This window comes from Tursiops truncatus, chromosome 1, assembly GCF_011762595.2.
Source record: "Tursiops truncatus isolate mTurTru1 chromosome 1, mTurTru1.mat.Y, whole genome shotgun sequence".
Classification (NCBI taxonomy): domain Eukaryota; kingdom Metazoa; phylum Chordata; class Mammalia; order Artiodactyla; family Delphinidae; genus Tursiops; species Tursiops truncatus.
The window spans coordinates 73055767-73076544 of NC_047034.1; the positions used below are offsets into that span (position 1 = coordinate 73055767).

The following is a 20778-nucleotide window of genomic DNA, read 5'->3' on the forward strand; positions in this document are numbered from 1 at the left end:
AAGACAGATATTTGAAAGTTATCAGTTTATAGCCAGGTGATAGTTGAAGCTGTTGTTGTAGACAAAATCACCTAGGGAGAATATACAGAGTGAGAGGAGAAGAGAGCTGAAGACAGAACTGTGGAATGTTAGCTTGTAAGGTTCATATGGAAGAGGAGGGACTTTAAGGAGGCCCAGAAAGAATGTTTAAAAAGTAGTAGGAGGGGACTTCCCTGGTGGCGCAGTGGTTAAGAATCTGCCTGCCAATGCAGGGGACACAGGTTGGAGCCCTGGTCCCGGAAGATCCCACATGCCACGGAACAACTGAGCCTGTGCTCTAGAGCCTGAGAGCCACAACTGCTGAGCCCGCAAGCCACAACTACTGAAGCCCGCATGCTCTGGAGCTCACATGCCGCAACTACTGAGCCCGTGTGCTGCAACTACTGAAGCCCACACACCTAGAGCCCATGCTCCACAACGAGAGAAGCCACTGCAATGAGAAGCCCGTGCACCACAACGAAGAGTAGCCCCTGCTCACCACAACTAGAGAAAAGCCCGCGTGCAACAACAAAGACCCAGCACAGACAAAAATAAAAATTAAAAAAAAAAAATTAACAACAACAAAAAAAGTAGTAGGAAGGGGACTTCCCTAGTGGCGCAGTGGATAAGACTCCGTGCTCCCACTGCAGGGGGCCCAGGTTCGATCTCTGGTCAGGGAATTAGATCCCACATGCATGCCGCAAGTAAGAGTTCGCATGCCACAACTAATGAGCCGCCTGCCACAACTAAGACCCAGCACAACCAAATAAATAAATAAATAAATAAAATATAAAAAGTAGTAGGAGGGATTTCTCTGGCGGTCCAGTGGTTAAGACTTCACCTTCCAGTGCAGGGGGTATGGGTTCTATCCCTGGTCGGGGAGCTAAGATCCCACGTGCCTCGCAGACAAAAAACCAAAACATAAAACAGAAGCAATATTGTAACAAATTCAATAAAGAGTTTAAAAATGTTCCACATCAAAAAAATCTTAAAAAAAAAAAAGTAGTAGGAAAACCAGGAGAGAGGTTTCATGATAACCAAGTGAGGAATTTACAAAGAGAATGTTCCTCAGGTGAAATAGGCAGAGATAAAGACTAAGATAAAGACTGAAAGACTGTAGTAACCAGTAAGTCTTGGATCACTTTTTCAATAAAAACAGCTTGGCTTTAAAAAGAAGGAGGCAAAAAGGTAGAACTTTGAAAAAGGCATGAGAACTTTTTTAAGTTAAGAGAAACTTGAATATGTCTATAAGTTAAACAGAGAGATGACAGAGATGTGGAAGAAAAGAAGGCCAGCTGATGGAGTAAGATTTCTGTGGGGCAAGAGAAAATGAGATTCAGAACAGATGGAAGGATTAGGTGAAAGGAAGATATCTTATTCTGATAATGGAGGAATGAACTGGTGTAGAGACCTATCGAGATCCGTTTCCTTGTCTGTAAAAGCGAAAGGAATGATGTACTCCTGAATTCCTTCTAGCTTTTATATTTTATGAATACAGTACATAAGCAAAACCAAACCTAGATTGGCACAGAGTTGCCTACAGTGTTTAAAAGATTTGCTCTAATGAATAGATAAAAAGTAATTTTAATTATATCAATTGTATGTATATTAGTAGCTCATTTGGAGTACTGGGACAGCTTTAAAAGTTTGATCCCTGAAATAGATTAAATATTTTGCTTTCATTATCACTATAGATAATGTAGTGCTAAACTATAGCCTAGTGCATGACTGAATTAATAGAACTTCTAAATTAGTGTACTTTGAAATAATGAGTGTTTTCCATTAAGTCGTTTCAGAAGTATATTTCTCAGAGCAGAAACAATTTCTTCTTAGCTTTTGGATGTAGTATATTTTTGAGAGGAAAATACGTTACTAATTAGATTGTGTATAGGCTAACAGAATAAATTTTTATTTCTGCAAAAATTTTTAAAAATTATTTACTTCTTTAGCTACGTCGGGTCTTAGTTGCGGAGGGCGGGCTCTTTGTTGCAGCGCAGGGGCTCCAGAGCGCATGGGCTCAGTAGTTATGGCGACCTAGGCTTAGTTGCCCCGCGGCATGTGGGATCTTAGTTCCCCGACCAGGGCTCGAACCCGAGTCCCCTGCATTGGAAGGTGGATTCTTAACCACTGGACCACCAGGGAAGTCTCCTGCTAAAATTTAACGAAAGGGAATAATGGGTAGTATGATGTGTGACCTAGAAGTATCTTTGGTGGCAAAGAGAAAACATTTTGGTATTAAAGAATTGCCACAGATAATAGAAAATCAACTAGTGATTTTTAAAACTGTCTGCAGAGCCCAAGGCAAGTTGCTGGGCTGGATGGCAAGTCATGCCTCTCCCTCCCTCTCCATCCACCACTGACCATTTCTTTAGCCAGGGCAATGCCACTTTGTCCTGCTTTCCATAATGGGCTCCTATGTAAGAATTTTGCAGGAGGAAAGAGTTCCACAGCTAAATGAATATTAAAAACATGGAGCATGATCTTTTTTCTCTCATTTCATCTTCCTCATATTTGAAATTCAAGAATACCTGATTCCTGTGATTGCTGAGCCCTCAGATTTTTCTCGGAATATACACATTTAAGTTTTGCTTTCCAGTGGATAATAAAAGATAGAATTTTTATTTGCTTTCATTTGTGGGCTTATTTATTTATTTTTGGTAACTCATATTTCTCTTTCCACCCAACTAGCTCATACAATTTCCTTAAGCAAAAATTAAGATGTCCATATGCGATCTTTGTCTGGACTCCCAAATTGCACCATATATGTTGTAGAGCCTGGATTTCTAGGTATTTTTAGATAATAATTTTCAGAAAGCTGAATAACTTAAAGTATTTCACTGAAATGAGTGCATTAAAGACTAGAGTGCTTCATTTTGAGACTTAACTAATTTCAAATTCAACCTTACTTGACATGTTTTCTCACATTGTTTTGGTTAAATGCTATCTGCAAGAGTAAAACATCTTGAAACATTGTTGTAAAACATGAAGCTCCATGTAATACAACGTTGGGTTAGAAAAAGAGACTTTATACAAGGAAAAAAGAAATCTAATGTCCTTAAGCCATATGAAACAATGAATCTGACTGAAATCAGCTGAAATCTTGCCTGACATATCAGAAATGAGCAAAATTGTTGGTTTGGGGGTGGAGTGGCATTTATATACAGATATAAGTGAGAGTGTTTCCTTTATACCTGAGATGAGCTAAGTTAAGCCAGGATCTTTGGAACCCCAAATTATTATACAATTTTATAGAGGCAACTAAAGGATCTACTTTGGAAACCATCTCCACCTATTATTGAGTTTTGCTCTTTAAATGGCTTTTTAAAGTTTGTATTTTTAAATTCATTGTAGAAAAATGTTGGCCTCTTCTAATACTTTTGTTTCTTGATTTGTGTACAGGTTTCACAGTCCAACCTGGAGACCGTTGGAGTCTAGAGGTGGGGCAGGTGTATGTTATTACAGTAGAAGTATTTGATAAAAGCAGCACAAAAGTCTATATTTCAGATGTGAGTCTCTCTTTTGTATTTTTCTAGCCCCTTTAAGGATAACTCCTTGAGTGGGCAATCTTTTTGGCTAGGAAGACTTTTTTTCTTTTGCTTCCAGATTTTACCTTTGAAAATGCAAGTTACTACTTTATTATTATTATTATTAAATAGTTCTATCCTTGAGGAATGCTAAACCAGAAGTAAAAGATATAATCTGGTTAGAATTATAGAAGAGAGATGAAGTTGACACCAATGATAACACTTTGGAGGGAATCCTCATTTTACAACTTCATTTCAGAGATGGTCACCAGAGTTTTATAGTGGTGAGAGTAATAGTGTGACCATTAAATGTGAAGTGTTGTAGTCACTCTCCAGTGTCCATTTTTTTTTCCCCTGAGAACTGTCAATTTATGGAATAGCACAGATTACACTAAAATTTATATAAGCTTCGACTCTTCCTATTTTTGATTACTTGCCATTAATGGATCTTTCAAAAACTAGTACCATTTTAAAATGACATCTTTCCAACTTAGAATTTGGTGAGGGAGAGCAAAGATTTTGTTTTTGTTTCTTTAACCCCCAGAATGCATAGCCACACTTTTTTTTTTAATGCTTTGGGATTAAGATGGCTTTAGGGAAAAAGCATGTCTTCAGGTTTGTGTTGATTTTGGGCTGATTTTCAGAATCTCAGGATTATGTACCAATTCCCAAGAGAGTATTTTGAAGAGCAGCTGACTACTGTGAATGGATCTTACAATGTAGTGAAAGCCCTGAAACATGGTGTGGTCATGATAAATGCATCCCTGACTTCCATCATTTACCAGGTAGGAATTAAAAGGATGGTCTTTGAATCCTGAGAACACTGACCAGACTTGCCTGACTTGTTGATTTGCAAGCACATATATGGCATATCCCACCTTTATCTTTCACAAAATAAACTAATAAACAGTACACTTAGTAGTTTATACCTCTACAAATTTTCTGTTCCAATTTCTGTTAATGCATATATCTGCATTTGTGGTCATTGTGTATGTATGTCATTTGAGGGTCCTTTAAAAATTATTTCAGGGCTTCCGTGGTGGTGCAGTGGTTGAGAGTCTGCCTGCCGATGCAGGGGACACGGGTTCGTGCCCCGGTCCGGGAAGATCCCACATGCCACGGAGCGGCTGGGCCCGTGAGCCATGGCCGCTGAGCCTGCACGTCCGGAGCCTGTGCTCCACAACGAGAGGCCACAACAGTGAGAGGCCCGTGTACCACAAAAAAAAAAAAAAAAAAAAAAAATTATTTCATGTGCACGTTTCCTTGTGTCATCAGGTCCACATAGGAGTACTTTCTATTCTAAAAATCCAAAGGGTTAATATGCCAATTGTTCAACCATGCCACCAACTTTGAACTTTTGCATTTTTAACAGTTTTTTTACTTTGTAAATGGCATAACTGTGTATCTTCGTATAATTCTTATTCCTTTTGGTTAATTTTCTTATGGTATAATAACAGAAATGGAGTTACAAGGTAAAGGGATAAGGAATGAATCTGTTTCTAATGCGTCTAAAATGTGTAAGTATCTGATTTTTAACTGTCTGTCAAATTTGTTTCCCTCTCCCAAACCTACTTTTTCTCCAGTGATCCTTTTGCCCAGCTGTTTAAGACAAAATCCCAAGAGTCACCCTTGACTCTGCCTTCTCCTTCACCTTCTACATTCAGTACATTATTGAATGCCATGTCAGTTCTTCTAAATGTCTCTCAAACCCATTTCTTACTAGATGAAGAAGACATTGCTGTCTTTCACCTAGACTTTCACAGTAGCTTCTAAACTGATATTCTGACCTCCAGTATTGTCCGTGGCTAGAATGATATTCCAAAAACTACAAAAATTATTATGTATTTACTATTTAAATTCCTTTGGTGGCTTCCCATTGATTTTACGGTAAAGTTTAAACTTCTTAATGTAGTTTTATAGGACCTTCTATGACAGAGATCACAATCTGGTGGCCTGCAGACTATCTTGGTTTGTAATCTTGTTTTTTATTTAGGTGTGTAAGTTTCTTTTTAATTGGGAAATTTCAAATAAAATCCAAGATTTCTGATTCTCTAGATTATATGAAAATCTGACAGTGATTAGCTGGAAGAGATAGTGGCTACAACATTTAGACTATACTTTTCAGCCTGCTGTGTTTCCTGCCATTCCCTGTTATTTTATATTCAGCTTAATAAACCTGTTTATAATATCTACCTGATACCTGTAGGCGTTTGAGTTTGTGACTCTATATGATTGGCCCCTGACAACTTCTCCAACCTCAGGTCTTGTCACGCTTCCTCTCTTATGTTTCAGCCATACTGAACTTTCAGTTTCTAAAAAATGTCTCTTTTTGCCTCTATTTTATTTTCATTTTTTATAAACAAATATAATTCCTTTTGTCTACAACCCTTTCTCCCTACTCAATGCACAAGGCTAGCTTAACGTTGGTTCCTCAGGCATGTTTTCACCTTTCATATGTTCTTAGAGCTCCCTGAACTTCTCAGATCAAAATATTCATCGTAGTTTATTGTTATTATTTGCTTCTTTCATCAGATTATAAACTTTGAGGGCAAAGATTATGCCTACTGTTTTCACAGCTGTTGCCCTAACATCTGAGTGACTAAACATACATTTGATACAAATAAGTATTTGTTAAATGAATGAATGGTGTTTGGATTAGTTATGGTCAGGTATAGATCTATATTCAGTATTAAAATATATCCAGTTTTTTAACAATATTTAACACACAGTGATTTTTAAAATCCATTGTTATGGTATTTCTGGCAGTTTGACTCTATTCTGCAATTATTCTTCAATCCCACCAATCCTGCTTTTAAAAAATGTTATGTTTTAAAATCTGAGCTCACCCTTACTCCTTTATTTATTTATTTATTTATTTTTGGCTGTGTTGGGTCTTCGTTTTTGCACGTGGGCTTTTCTTTCTATTGTGGTGAGCAGGGGCTACTCTTCGTTGAGGTGCGTGAGTTTCTTATTGCGGTGGCTTCTCTTGTTCCACAGCACGGGCTCTAGGCACATGGGCTTCAGTACTTGTGGCACATAGGCTCAGTAGTTGTGGCTCTTGGGCTCTAGACCACAGGCTCAGTAGTTGCGGCACACAGGCTTAGTTGCCCTGCCCTTAGTTGCCCTGCGGCATGTGGGATGTGGGATGTGGGATCTTCCCGGACCAGGGATCAAACCGGTGTCCCCTGCATTGGCAGGTGGATTCTCAACCACTGTGCCACCAGATCTACAGGGAAGCCCTGTAGATCACTTTTGAGAGTGTTGCAATCTTAACAATATTAGGTCTTGCAATACGTGAACATGGGATGTCTTTCCATTTATTCAGATTGTCTTTAATTTATTTAAGCAATATTTTGTAGTCTTCAGTGTACAAGTCCTGCACCTCCTTGGTTGAATTTATTCCTAAGTAGTTTATTCTTTTTTGATGATATTGTAATGAATTTTTTTCTTAATTTACCTTTCTAGTTTGTTTATTGCTAATGTATAGAAGTACAACTGATATTTATGTGTTGATCTGCTATGCTGCAACTTTGCTGAATTAGTTTATTAGCTCTAGTATTTTTCCTGGATTCTATAGGATCTTTCATATATAAGATCATATCACCTGCAAATAGTGATGATTTTGCTCCTCCCTTTCCCATTTTGATACCTTTTATTTCATATTCCTGCCTAATTTCTCTGGCTAGAACTTATAGTACAATATTGAATAAAAGTGGCAATAGTGGGCATCCTTGTCTTGTTCTTGATCTTAGGGCAAAAACTGTCATTCTTTCACCATTGAGTATGATGTTAGCTGTGGAGTTTTCATATGTGGCCTTTATCATATCGAAGAAGTTCTTTTCCACTCCTGGTTGTTGAGTGTTTTTACTGTGAAAGGGCGTTGGATTTTTCTCAAATGTCTTTAAGCATATTTTTTTCTTTCATCCTACTAGTTGGTATATTACATTGACTGACGTTTATATATCATACTGCTTTTGAATTCCTGGGAAAAATCCCACTTGGTCATGGTGTACAATCCTATTAACATGCTGCTGGATTTGGTTTGCCATTGTTTTCTTCAGGAGTTTTGTATTTATATTCTTAAATTATACTGGTCTGTAGTTTTCTTTTTTTGTGATGTCTTTGATTTTGGTATCAGGGCAAATGCTGGCCTCTTAGAATGAGTTAGGAAGAGTTCCCTCCTTTTTCTTTTTTTCTTCATCATCTTGTTCTTCTTTTTTCTTTTTTTTAAAGGTTTGAGAAGCATTGGTGTTAATTCTTCTTTAAATGTTTGTGAAAATTTACAATCGGGGCTTCCCTGGTGGCGTAGTGGTTGAGAAACCTCCTGCCGATGCAGGGGACACGGGTTCGTGCCCTGGTCCGGGAAGATCCCACATGCCGCGGAGCGGCTAGGACAGTGAGCCATGGCCACTGAGCCTGCGCGTCCGGAGCCTGTGCTCCACAACGGGAGAGGCCACAACAGTGAGAGGCCCGCGTACCGCAAAAAAAAAAAGAAAGAAAGAAAAAAGAAAATTTAAAACCGAAGCCATCTAGGTCTGGGCTTTTCTTTGCTGGAAAATTTTTGATTACCGATTCAATCTCTTTGCTTGCTATAGGTCTGGTCAAATTTTCTACTTCTACTGGGTTAGGTTTTTTTGGGTTTTTTTGTTTTTTTTTTGGTACACGGGCCTCTCACTGCTGTGCCCTCTCCTGCTGCGGAGCACAAGCTCCGGACGCGCAGGCTCAGTGGCCACGGCTCACAGGCCTAGCCGCTCCGCGGCATGTGGGATCTTCCCGGACCGGGGCACAAACCCATGTCCCCTGCATCGGCAGGCGGACTCTCAACCACTGTGCCACCAGGGAAGCCCTGGGTCAGTTTTTTTAATTGATGTGCTTCTAGGAATTTGTCCATTTGATCTAGGTTGTCTAATTTGTTGGTGGACAATTGTTCATAGTATTCTCTTAGAATCCTTTTTATTTCTGTAAAGTTGGTAGTAATGTCCCCACTTTCATTTCTGATTTTAGTAATTTGAGTATTCTCTCTATTTTTTTCTTAGTCACTCTAGCTAAACTCAATTTTGTTGATCGTTTTGAAGAACCAAATTTTGGTTTTTTTGATTTTGTGTACTGATTTTCTACTCTCAGTTTTTTAAATCACTGCTCTAAAAAAAATCTTTATTATGTCCTTCCTTCTGCTAGTTTTACGTTTAGTTTGCTCTTCCTTTTCTAGTTCCTTTAGCTATACAGTCAGATTATTGATTTGAGATTTTTCTTCTTTTTTTGGTCATACTGTGCCCAGTTTATAGAATCTTAGTTCCCCAACCAGGGATTGAACCCGGGCCACGGCAGTGAAAGCACCAAGTCCTAACTACTGGACCTCCAGGGAACTCTGTCTTCTTTTTTAATACACATGTTTACAACTATAAGTTTTCCTCTGAGCATTGCTTTCACTGCATCCTGTAAGTTTTGGCATGTTGTATTTTTGTTTTCCTTCATCTCAGAATTTCCTAATGTTCCTTATGATTTCTTCTTTGACCCACTGGTTGTTTCGAGGGTTGTTTAATTTCCACATATTTGTGAATTGTCTAGTTTTCCCCATGTGAATTCTAGTTTTAGTCCATTTTGGTTGAAGAAGATACTTCATATGATTTCAGTGTTTTTAAATTTATTGAGACTTGTTTTGTGGCTTAACATATGGCCTATCCTGGAGAACGTTCCACGTGCACTTGAGAAGAATAAGCATTTTGTTGTTTTGGGGTGGACTATTCTGTATATGTCTGCTAGGTCTAGTTGGTGTATAGTGTTGGTCAAGTCCTCCATTTCCATATTGATCTTTTGTTCTGGTTGTTCTATCCATTATTGAAACTGAGGTATTAAAATTCAACTATTGTAAAACTGTCTGTTTCTCCCTTCAGTTTTGTCCATTTTTGCTTCATTTTGTGGGGGGGCTCTTTTGTTAGGTAGGTATATGTTTATAATTGTTATGTCGTCTTGATGAATTGACCCTTTTATCAATTTATAATGATCTTTGTCTCTTGTAACAATTTTTTAAAATCTATTTTGTTTGACATTAATATAGACTGCTCCCCCAACTCTCTTTTGGTAATTATTTGCATGGAATATATTTTTCCCTTCTTTCACTTTCATTCATGAATCTAACATGAATCTCTTATAGATAGCATATAATTGGATCATGTTCTTCTTTATCCATTCTGTCAACCTCTGCCTTTTAATTGGAGAGTTTAATTTATTTACATTTAAAATAGTTACTGATAAGGAAAGACTTCTGCTGTTTTGGTATTTGTTTCTATGTGACTTTTTTTGGTAATTAATTTCTTCTATTATGACTTCTTTTGTGTTTAATTGATTTTTGTAGGTTCATGTCTTTTATCAAATTTGAGACTTTTTTTTTAATGTTGAGCCTTCTTTTAATTTATTTATTTTTTATTTTTGGCTGAGTTCGGTCTTCGTTTCTATGCAAGGGCTTTCTCTAGTTGTGGCAAGCGGGGGCCACTCTTCAACGTGGTGTGCAGGCCTCTCACTGTCACGGCCTCTCTTGTTGCAGAGCACAGGCTCCAGACGCACAGGCTCAGTAGTTGTGGCTCACGGGCCCAGTTGCTCTGCGGCATGTGGGATCTTCCCAGACCAGGGCTCGAACCCGTGTCCCCTGCATTAGCAGGCAGACTCTCAACCACTGCGCCACCAGGGAAGCCCAAATTTGAGACATTTTCATCATTATTTCTTCAAATATTCTTTCTGCGCCTTTCTTTCCCTACTTCTGGGACTCCTGTTTTGTATATATTGATTTACTTGATGTGCTCCACTGGTCTTTAAGGCTTGGTTATTTTTCTTCATTATTTTTTCTTTTTGCTACTCTGAATAACTTCAATGGACCTCTCTTCAAGTTTGCTGATTCTTTCTTCTGCCAGCTCAAATCTGCTGTGAAGGTCTTCTAGTGAAGTTTTCATTTCAGTTATTGTACTTTTAGCTTCAGAATATCTGTTTGATTCCTTTTTTATAATTTCTATCTCTTCATCAATATTCTCTATTTGGTGAAACATCATTCTTCTGGAGTGATGTCCATTGTTTCCTTTAGCTCTTCAATTTAAAATCTTTGTTTAGTAAGTCCAATATCTGTGTTTCCTCAGAGACCGATTGTGTTAATTTCTTTTTTTCTATGAATGGACCATATTTTCTTGTTTCTTTGCATACCTTATAATTTTTTTGTTGTTGAAAAGCTAACATTTTGATATTACAGTGGACCCTTGAACAACATAGGTTTGAATTGCAGTTCCACTTATACATTTTTTCACTTTTAATACATACTACAATACAACATAATCCGTGGTGGTCTGCAAATATGGTACCATGGATATGGAGGGCTGACTGTAAAGTTATACATGGATTTTGACTGCACAGAGGGTTGGCACTCCTAAACCCCACATTGTTTAAAGGTCAACTGTATAATGTGGTAACTTTGGAAATCACATTCTTTCCTTTCCTCAGGGTGTGTTGTTATTGCTTGATGTGGGTTGTAGTTGCTTGTATGTTTAGTGAGTTTTCTAAACTATTTGTTGAAGATTGTGTTGTCATCTGTAGTATAAAATCTCAATTCCTTTAGCTTGTAGGCAGTTAGTGGTTTGACAAATAATTTCTTTAATGCCTTAAGTCACCTTTTTCTTGGGGCTTCCCTGGTGGTGCAGTGGTTAAGAATCTGCCTGCTAATGCAAGGGACATGGGTTTGAGCCCTGGTCCAGGAAGATCCCACATGCTGCAGAGCAACTAAGCCCATGTGCCACAGCTACTGAGCCTGAGCTCTGGAGCCCGCGAGCCACAACTACTGAGCCCATGTGCCACAACTACTGAAGCCCATACACCTAGAGCCCATGCTCTACAACAAGAGAAGCCACCGCAATGAGAAGCCCGCGCACTGCAGTGAAGAGTAGGCCCTGCTCCCTGCAACTAGAGAAAGCCCACGTGCAGCAACAGAGACCCAACTCAGCCAAAAATAAATAAATAAATAAAAATTAAAAATTATATATATGAATAAAAAGTCACCTTTTTCTTGATTCAGCATACATTTGGTTGCTGTAAACCTTTGAGTATTTTTGAGTATTTTCCAAAGTTAATTCTGACTTTTTTTTTTTTTTTTTTGCATTTCTATGGGGGGACAGGTTCTTGGAGTTCCCTACTTTGACACTTTTGCAGACATCTCCCACCTGCTGGTATTTTTTATTAGGATTTATGAACGTGATATTTTTTCAACTTATTTAGGACTTTAAAATTTTCTTTCAGCAATGTCTTATAGTTTTCATCATACAGGTCTTGAAGATATTTTATTAAATTTGTCCCTGTTTTATGTTTTTAAGCTATATATGTATTTTTAAATTTTCTCCTTTTACTTGATCATGCTAGTATATAGAAATACAGTGGTTTTTTGTATGTTACCTTGAATCTTGAAAGCTTGCTGAATTCACTTATTCTAGTAATTTTTTGTAGATTCCTTAGGAATTCCTATATATACAGTTATGTTATATGTGAATAAAGACAGTTAACCCTTTTCATTCCAATAAATATGCCTTTTAGTTCTTTTTCTTGCCTCACTGCACTGGCTAGGACCTCTACTACAATATTGGATAGAACTGTTAAGAGTAGACATGTTTGCCTTATTCCTGACCTTAAGTGGAAAGCATTCACCCTTTCACCATTGAGTATGATGTTGACTATAGATTTTGTGTAGATGCTCATCCTTAGGTTGAAGAAGTCCCTTTCTATTCCTAGTTTATTGAGAATTTTCATCATGAATTGGTGCTGAATTTTGTCAGTGCTCTTCTGCCTCTACTGAGGTGATCAATATAGTTTTTCTTTTCTAGTCTTTTAAATATGGTGAATTAATTACATTGATTGATTCTCTAATATTAAGCCAATCTTGCATTCTCAGGATAAACCTCACTTGCTTATGATTTGTTATCCTCTTATACATTACAGGATTTAATTTGCTAAAATTCTGTTAATGACTTTTGCGTATATGTTTTTCAGGGCCTATAGCTTTTTTTTTCCTTCTGTTTTTTATTGTAATGTATTTGTCAGGTTTGGGTGTTAGGACAATATTGGCTTTATAAAATGGGTTGGGAAGTATTCTTTTCTACTTTCTGGAAGAGTTTTGTAGAATTAGTTTTATTTCTTCCATAAATATTTGGTAGAATTCACAATGAAACTATTTGAGCTTGGAATTTTTTATGGAAAGTGTTTTATTATTATAGTGATAAAATATACATAACATAAAATTTACCATTTTAACCATTTTTAGGTGTACAGTTCAGTGGCATTAAGTATATTCATGTTGTGCAACCATTACCACCATCTCTCTCCAGACCTTTATAATCTTTCCAGACTGATTCTCTCTACCCCTTAAACAATAACACCCCCCGAACACCCCATCCCCATTCCCTGGTAACCACCATTCTATTTTCTTTCTCTATGAATTTGACTAATCTAGTTACCTCATATAAGTGGAATCGTACAGGGAATTCCCTGGCAGTCCAGTGGTTAGGACTCTGCGCCTTCACTGCTGAGGGTGTGGACTCAATCCCTGGTCAGGGAACTAAGATCCCGCAAGCCACACAGCACTGCCAAAAAAAAAAAAAAAAAAAGGTGGACTCATACAATATTTGTCTTTTTTGTGTTTGGCTTGTTTCACTTAGCATGTCATTAGGGTTCATCCATGATGTAGCATGTCAGAATTTCATTCCTTTTTAAGGCTAAATAATATTCTATTAAATGCATATACTGCATTTTGTTTATTATTTATCCATTGATAGACACTTGGGTTGTTTCCACCTTTTGTCTATTGTGAATAATGCTGCTATGAACATGGGTATACAAATATTTTGTCAAATCCTTGCTTTCAAATCTTTGGGGTATATACCCAGAATTGGAATTGCTGGATCATATGGCAATTCTATGTTTGACTTTTTGAGGAATTGTCATACTGTTTTCCACGGTGGCTGTCATTTTACATTCCAGCAGCAATGCACAAGGGTTGTGATTTCTCCACATTCTTACCAACACTTGCTATTTTCTATTTTTGATAATAGCCATTCTAATGGGTATGAAGTGGTATATCACTGTGATTTTAATTTACATTCCTCTAATGATTGGTGTACGGGAAGGTTTAAAACTCTGAATTCAATTTTTAAAATTTATATACAACTATACAGGTTATTTCTTCTTGAGTGAAATTTGGTAGGTTGTGTCTCTGAAGGAATTTCTGTTTAATCTAATTGTTGAATTAATCACATAAAGTTGTTCAAAATATTGCCTTATTAATTTTTATGTCTGTAGGATCTGTAGCAATGTTGTCTCTTTCATTCCAGATATTGGTTATTCGTGTTTCTCTTGTTTTCTTCATGAATCCAGCTAGACATTTATCAATTTTATTGCTTTTTACAAAGAACAAGCTTTTGGTTTCATTGACTTTTTTCCAGTTCTTTATCTACTTTCTCTTTCATTGATTTATGCCTTTACCTTTGTTATTCTATTTCTTTTCCTTACTTTGGATTTAAAATGCATTTCTTTTTTAAGTTTCTTATTGTGGAAGAATCTTACAGTGGATCACCGGTTTTATATCTTTCTTCTTTTTAATATAAGCACTTCTACCACATTCTATTGGTCATTCAAACCATTCCTGACACAATGTAGAGGGAACTACACAAGGATGTGAATACCAGGGGGTGGGGATCAGTGGAGGCCATCTTGGAGACTCGCATCTCCAAGTTGATTCTGGGTTCTCTATTATTAGATTTAAAGGCATTACTGATCCTGTTTCTTGTGATTAAGAAGTGAGCATTGATAGTTCATGGTATGCAATAGCAAAACAGCTACTTAAATTATCACCTGTAGACATTATAGTTAAGTGCATGTAGAAGGCAAAGCTTTTGGTAACCAGGTAGTTGCTGCCATAAAACATGTTAGTGAAAGTCTGGGATATAATAGGGTTTATTGATTGTTGTTTCTAAGTGTGCTGAGTAACTTTGGGAAAGAAAATGGTTAGTTCAGGGCTTTGAATTCCCAACTCAAGATCCACCTAAAAAATCTAAAAGATTTTATGACTACCCTAAAAGAAGCCCTTATTACAATATTTCCTTGTTCTGCAATCATAATGCAATTTATTTTTTATTTCATTAATTAATTAATTTGTTTGTTTTATTTTTGGCTGTGTTGGGTCTTCGTTGCTGTGCACGGGCTTTCTCTAGTTGCGGTGAGCAGGGGCTATTCTTCCTTGCAGTGCTTGGGCTTCTCATCATCGTGGCTTCTCTTGTTGCAGAGCATGGGCTCTAGGCGCACGAGCTTCAGTAGTTGTGGCATGTGGGCTCAGTAGTTGTGGCTCATGCGTTCTAGAGCTCAGGCTCAGTAGTTGTGGCGCGTGGGCTTAGTTGCTCCATGGCATGTGGGATCTTCCTGGATCAGGGATCAAACCCGTGTCTCCTGCATTGGCAAGCGGATTCCTAAGCACTGTGCCACCAGGGAAGTCAGACGTTTAAAGTTTTTATTACCTCTTTTGGTTTTTTTGCCGTACGCAGGCCTCTCACTGTTGTGGCCTCTCCTGCTGCGGAGTACAGGCTCCAGACGCGCAGGCTCAGCAGCCATGGCTCATGGGCCCAGCCTCTCCGCGGCATGTGGGATCTTCCTGGACCGGGGCACGAACCCTTGTCCCCTGCGTCGGCAGGCGGACTCTCAACCACTGCGCCACCAGGGAAGCCCCAATGATGTTCTTTTAAACTGAAAGAACATCCAGCTAGCCATCTTAAGAGAGTGAAGAGAAAATCAGAGCCATTACTGCAGATGTGACACAGTTGCTAAATATTTCAGGGCTTCTTTAAAAAATAGATAGATAGATAGGTAGGTAGGTAGAGTTTTCCTTCAAAGAAAAAAGGCCAACATAGTTGAGTGTGAGGACCCTATTTTACCTGTATGGGTACCCCCCTAAACCCTGCTCTTGTTTTTAAGCAGGATGGGAATATCTTACCCCAGCATCTTTAAATGTTCTCTTTATTTTCTTCTGAATAGCTTGTAATATTCCTTTGCCTTTACAATTTATATACTTAACTGATAGATGTCCAAGGATCTTTCTTTCTGAAACTATGATTGCCCTTTCTATGTTGATAAAACTCTTATTTCAGGAAATTTAAACTGCTTTCCATGACTGTGATACTTCTTATAGGTCTATCAAAATCCCTTTCATTATTATTGAACTGTAGTAGCTGTGCTTCACTAATGAACAGGAACGTTTCTTTCTTTCTTTTATTGATAGAAACTGGTTGAGTAATTTATTAACACACCATTTTGCTGATGCTTTATATGTGAATGTGGACCATAAGAACAGTCCTTATAAAATCTGTTTTGCTCCTTTTTTCCTGCTCTTATAGAATAAAGATATTCAGCCTATAAAATTTCCAATTATACATCAGCAAGAAGTGAAGATTTATTTTCCCATCAAGCTTACACCCAACTTTCTGGCATTTCCTCATCATCCCATGGGAATGTTATATCGTTATAAAGTACAGGTATGATGTCTTATAATGAGAATTCACAAAGAAATGTCAGTTTCTCTGATAGCTTAATTTATTGAAGGTTAATGTTAAATCTTATTTCCCCCTAATCCTAGCAGTATAACTCAGTTTTGGGTGACAACCAAATCATGCTCTTGAATACTGTCATCCTAAGAATACTTGGTGTACTTTCCTTCTCTTCCATATATCCTTTCCTTGTGAGTTTTATAAAGTTTTGTCAAGCTCCCTTGTGCTCTTTTTTGACATTTTGTGATACTGTCATTACATAATCCCCCTTTAGTATTACCCTTCCCCATTTAGTTACTTTAATATAGCATCACAGTTTCTTAATGTTCCAGAAATAATTTATTGTATAGGTTTATTATTTCCTAAACTTTATTTCACCAGATTTTACATCTTCAGTTAAATTCCAATTTTCTTCCTATATTAATTAAATATAAGGGTGTATTTTTTTCATAGGTAGAGGGTGGTAGTGGCAATTTCACCTGGACCTCTTCTAATGAAACAGTGGCCATGGTAACCACTAAAGGAGTGGTGACGACAGCTGGTCAGGTCAGGGGGAATAGCACTGTTTTGGCCCGAGATGTACAAAATCCTTTTCGATATGGGGAAATTAAGGTAAGCAACTCTCCAAAAAACGTTCATATCTCCTCTGAGACATTACTGTCTAAATTTAAGTACAGTAACACGTTAAAATTTTTTTTTTCTTTTTCAAGTTAGTTGTTTTAAAATGATCCTCAGGACTTCCCTAGTGGTCCAGTGGTTAAGACTCTGTGCTTCCAAGGCAGGGGGCATGGGTTTGATCCCTAGTCAGGGAACTAAGATCCCCTGCTGTCAACAATGGGAAGCCAACACAGATTTTTCCTAAGGTCAATAATATGGTAAACACAAAGAAAGAAAACTACAGGCCAATATCACTGATGAATATAGATGCAAAAATCCTCAACAAAATACTAGCAAACAGAATCCAACAGCACATTAAAAGGATCATACACCATGATCAAGTGGGGTTTATTCCAGGAATGCAAGGATTCTTCAATACACGCAAATGAATCAACGTGATACACCATATTAACAAATTGAAGGAGAAAAAGCATATGATCATCTCAATAGATGCAGAGAAAGCTTTCGACAAAATTCAAACCCATTTATGATAAAAACCCTGCAGAAAGTAGGCATAGAGGGAACTTTCCTCAACATAATAAAAGGCCATATATGACAAACCCACAGCCAACATCATCCTCAATGGTGAAAAACTGAAACCATTTCCACTAAGATCAGGAACAAGACAAGGTTGCCCACTCTCACCACTCTTATTCAAAAGTTTTGGAAGTTCTAGCCACAGCAATCAGAGAAGAAAAAGAAATAAAAGGAATCCAAATCAGAAAAGAAGAAGTAAAACTGTTGCTGTTTGCAGATGACATGATACTATACATAGAGAATCCTAAAGATGCTACCAGAAAACTACTAGAGCTAATCAATGAATTTGGTAAAGTAGTAGGATACAAAATTAATGCACAGAAATCTCTGGCATTCCTCTCCACTAAGGATGAAAAATCTGAAAGTGAAATTAAGAAAACACTCCCATTTACCACTGCAACAAAAAATAAAATATCTAGGAATAAACCTACCTAAGGAGACAAAAGACCTGTATGCAGAAAATTATAAGACACTGATGAAAGAAATTAAAGGTTATACAAATAGATGAAGAGATATACCATGTTCTTGGATTGGAAGAATCAACATTGTGAAAATGACTCTACTACCCAAAGTAATCTATAGATTCAATGCAATCCCTATCACACTACCACTGGCATTTTTTACAGAACTAGAACAAAAAATTTCACAATTTTTATGGAAACACAAAAGACCCCAAATAGCCAAAGCAATCTTGAGAACGAAAAATGGAGCTAGTGGAATCAGGCTCCCTGACTTCAGACTATACTACAAAGCTACAGTAATCAAGACAGTATGGTACTGGCACAAAAACAGAAAGATAGATCAATAGAACAGGATAGAAAGCCCAGAGATAAACCCATGAACATATGGTCACCTTATTTTTGATAAAGGAGGCAAGAATATACAGTGGAGGGCTTCCCTGGTGGCGCAGTGGTTGAGAGTCTGCCTGCCGATGCAGGGGATGCGGGTTCGTGCCCCGGTCCGGGAAGATCCCACATGCTGTGGAGCAGCTGGGCCCATGAGCCATGGCCGCTGGGCCTGCGCATCCGGAGCCTGTGCTCCGCAGCAGGAGAGGCCACAGCAGTGAGAGGCCCGTGTAGCGCAAACCACCCCCCCAAAAAAAAAGAACCAAAAAAGAATATACAGTGGAGAAAAGACATCCTCTTCAATAAGTGGTGCTGGGAAAACTGGACAGGTACATGTAAAATATGAAATTAGAACACTCCCTAACACCATACACAAAAATAAACTCAAAATGGATTAAAGACCTAAATGTAAGGCCAGACACTATCAAACTCTTAGAGGAAAACATAGGCAGAACACTCTATAACATAAATCACAGCAAGATCCTTTTTGACCCACCTCCTAGAGGAATGGAAATAAAAAAAAAAAATAAACAAATGGGACCTAATGAAACTTAAAAGCTTTTGCACAGCAAAGGAAACCATAAACAAGACCAAAAGACAACCCTCAGAATGGGAGAAAATATTTGCAAATGAAGCAACTGACAAAGGATTAATTGCCAAAATTTACAAGCAGCTCATGCAGCTCAATAACAAATAAACAAACAACCCAATCCAAAAATGGGCAGAAGACCTAAATAGACATTTCTCCAAAGAAGATATACAGATTGTCAACAAACACATGAAAGAATGCTCAACGTCATTAATCATTAGAGAAATGCAAATCAAAACTACAATGAGATATCATCTCACACCGGTCAGAATGGCCATCATCAAAAAATCTAGAAACAGTAAATGCTGGAGAGGGTGTGGAGAAAAGGTAACACTCTTGCACTGTTGGTGGGAATGTAAATTGATACAGCCACTATGGAGAACAGTATGGAGGTTCCTTAAAAAACTAAAAATAGGGGGCTTCCCTGGTGGTGCAGTGGTTGGGAGTCCGCCTGCCGATGCAGGGGACATGGGTTTGTGCCCCGGTCTGGGAGGATCCCACATGCCACGGAGCGGCTGGGCCCCTGAGCCATGGCCGCTGAGCCTGAGCGTCTGGAGCCTGTGCTCCGCAACGGGAGAGGCCACAACAGTGAGAGGCCCGCGTACCGCAAAACAAAACAAAACAAAACAAAACAAAACAAAACAAAGAGTCATGTACCAAAATGTTCACTGCAGCTCTGTTTACAATAGCCAGGATATGGAAGCAACCTAAGTGTCCATCGACAGATGAATGGATAAAGAAGATGTGGCACATATATACAATGGAATATTAGCCACCAAAAGAAACGAAATTGAGTTATTTGTAGTGAGGTGGATAGACCTGGAGTCTGTCATACAGAGTGAAGTAAATCAGAAGGAGAAAAACAAATACCGTATGCTAACACATATATATGGAATCTAAGAAAAGAAATGTCATGAAGAGCCTAGGGGTAGGACGGGAATAAAGACACAGACCTACTAAAGCATGGACTTGAGGATATGGGGAGGGGGAAGGGTAAGCTGTGACAAAGTGAGAGAGTGGCATGGACATATATATACACTGCCAAACGTAGGGTGGATAGCTAGTGGGAAGCAGCCGCATGGCACAGGGAGATCAGCTAGGTGGTTTGTGACCACCTAGAGGGGTGGAATAGGGAGGGTAGGAGGGAGGGAGACGCAAGAGGGAAGAGATATGGGAACATATGTATATGTATAACTGATTCACTTTGTTGTAAAGCAGAAACTAACACACCATTGTAAAGCAATTATACTCCAATAAAGATGTTAAAAAAAATAATAATATGGTAAAGCCTGTGTTTAGAAAGATATCTAATTATTTTTATAGCCAGACAACAACAACTATATTTTTTTAAAAGGAATGAAAGATAGTTTCTGCAGCTTTGTACTAGTAGATTAGAATAGATGAAAGAAGAAAGTGAAGGCAAAGTATCCAGTTAAGCCTAAACTAACAAAATGGTATTGAGAATAAAGAAAAGAGGACAAATTCAGGGTTATTTTAGAGGTAGATTAATCAGATTTGATGCGTAGTGGGGTGGGAAAAAGTGAAAGATTAAGCTTTGGCAGCTTGGTGGATAGAAAACACAAGAAAAGGGGAGTTCCTTGGTGGTCTAGTAGTTAGGATTTGGCGCTTTCACTTCCGTGGCCTGGGTTCAATCCCTTTTCGGGGAACTGAGATCCCACAAGCCATGTGGCACAGTGCCCCCCTACCCTCGCCAAAAAAAAACAAGAAAAGGAAAAAGAATAAGAGGAAGATAATGAATTCAGTTTTGGATACATTTAGTGTGGGACTACCCTGGTGGTCCAATGGTTAAGACTCTGCTCTTCCACTGGGGCACAGGTTCGATCCTTGGTTGGGGAGCTGAGATCCTGCATGCCTCGTGCACTGCCAAAAAAAAAAAAAAAAAACCCAAACGGGCTTCCCTGGTGGCACAGTGGTTGAGAGTCCGCCTGCCAATGCAGGGGACACGGGTTCGTGCCCCGATCCGGGAAGATCCCACATGCGGCGGAGCTGCTGGGCCCGTGAGCCATGGCCGCTGAGCCTGCGCGTCCGGA

At 38.4% G+C, this 20778-nt stretch overlaps 1 protein-coding gene across 1 annotated transcript in view; it reads left to right on the top strand.

Moving 5' to 3' along the window:
- The window catches only part of NUP210L (nucleoporin 210 like), an 86798-nt gene that overhangs the window by 15855 nt on the left and 50165 nt on the right, over positions 1-20778 (top strand). The window contains exons 8-12 of the mRNA XM_019919378.3: positions 2737-2805; positions 3418-3524; positions 4187-4327; positions 15950-16087; positions 16553-16711. Of these exons, the coding sequence (XP_019774937.1) occupies positions 2737-2805; positions 3418-3524; positions 4187-4327; positions 15950-16087; positions 16553-16711 (614 nt within the window). The remainder of the gene's footprint in view (positions 1-2736; positions 2806-3417; positions 3525-4186; positions 4328-15949; positions 16088-16552; positions 16712-20778) is intronic.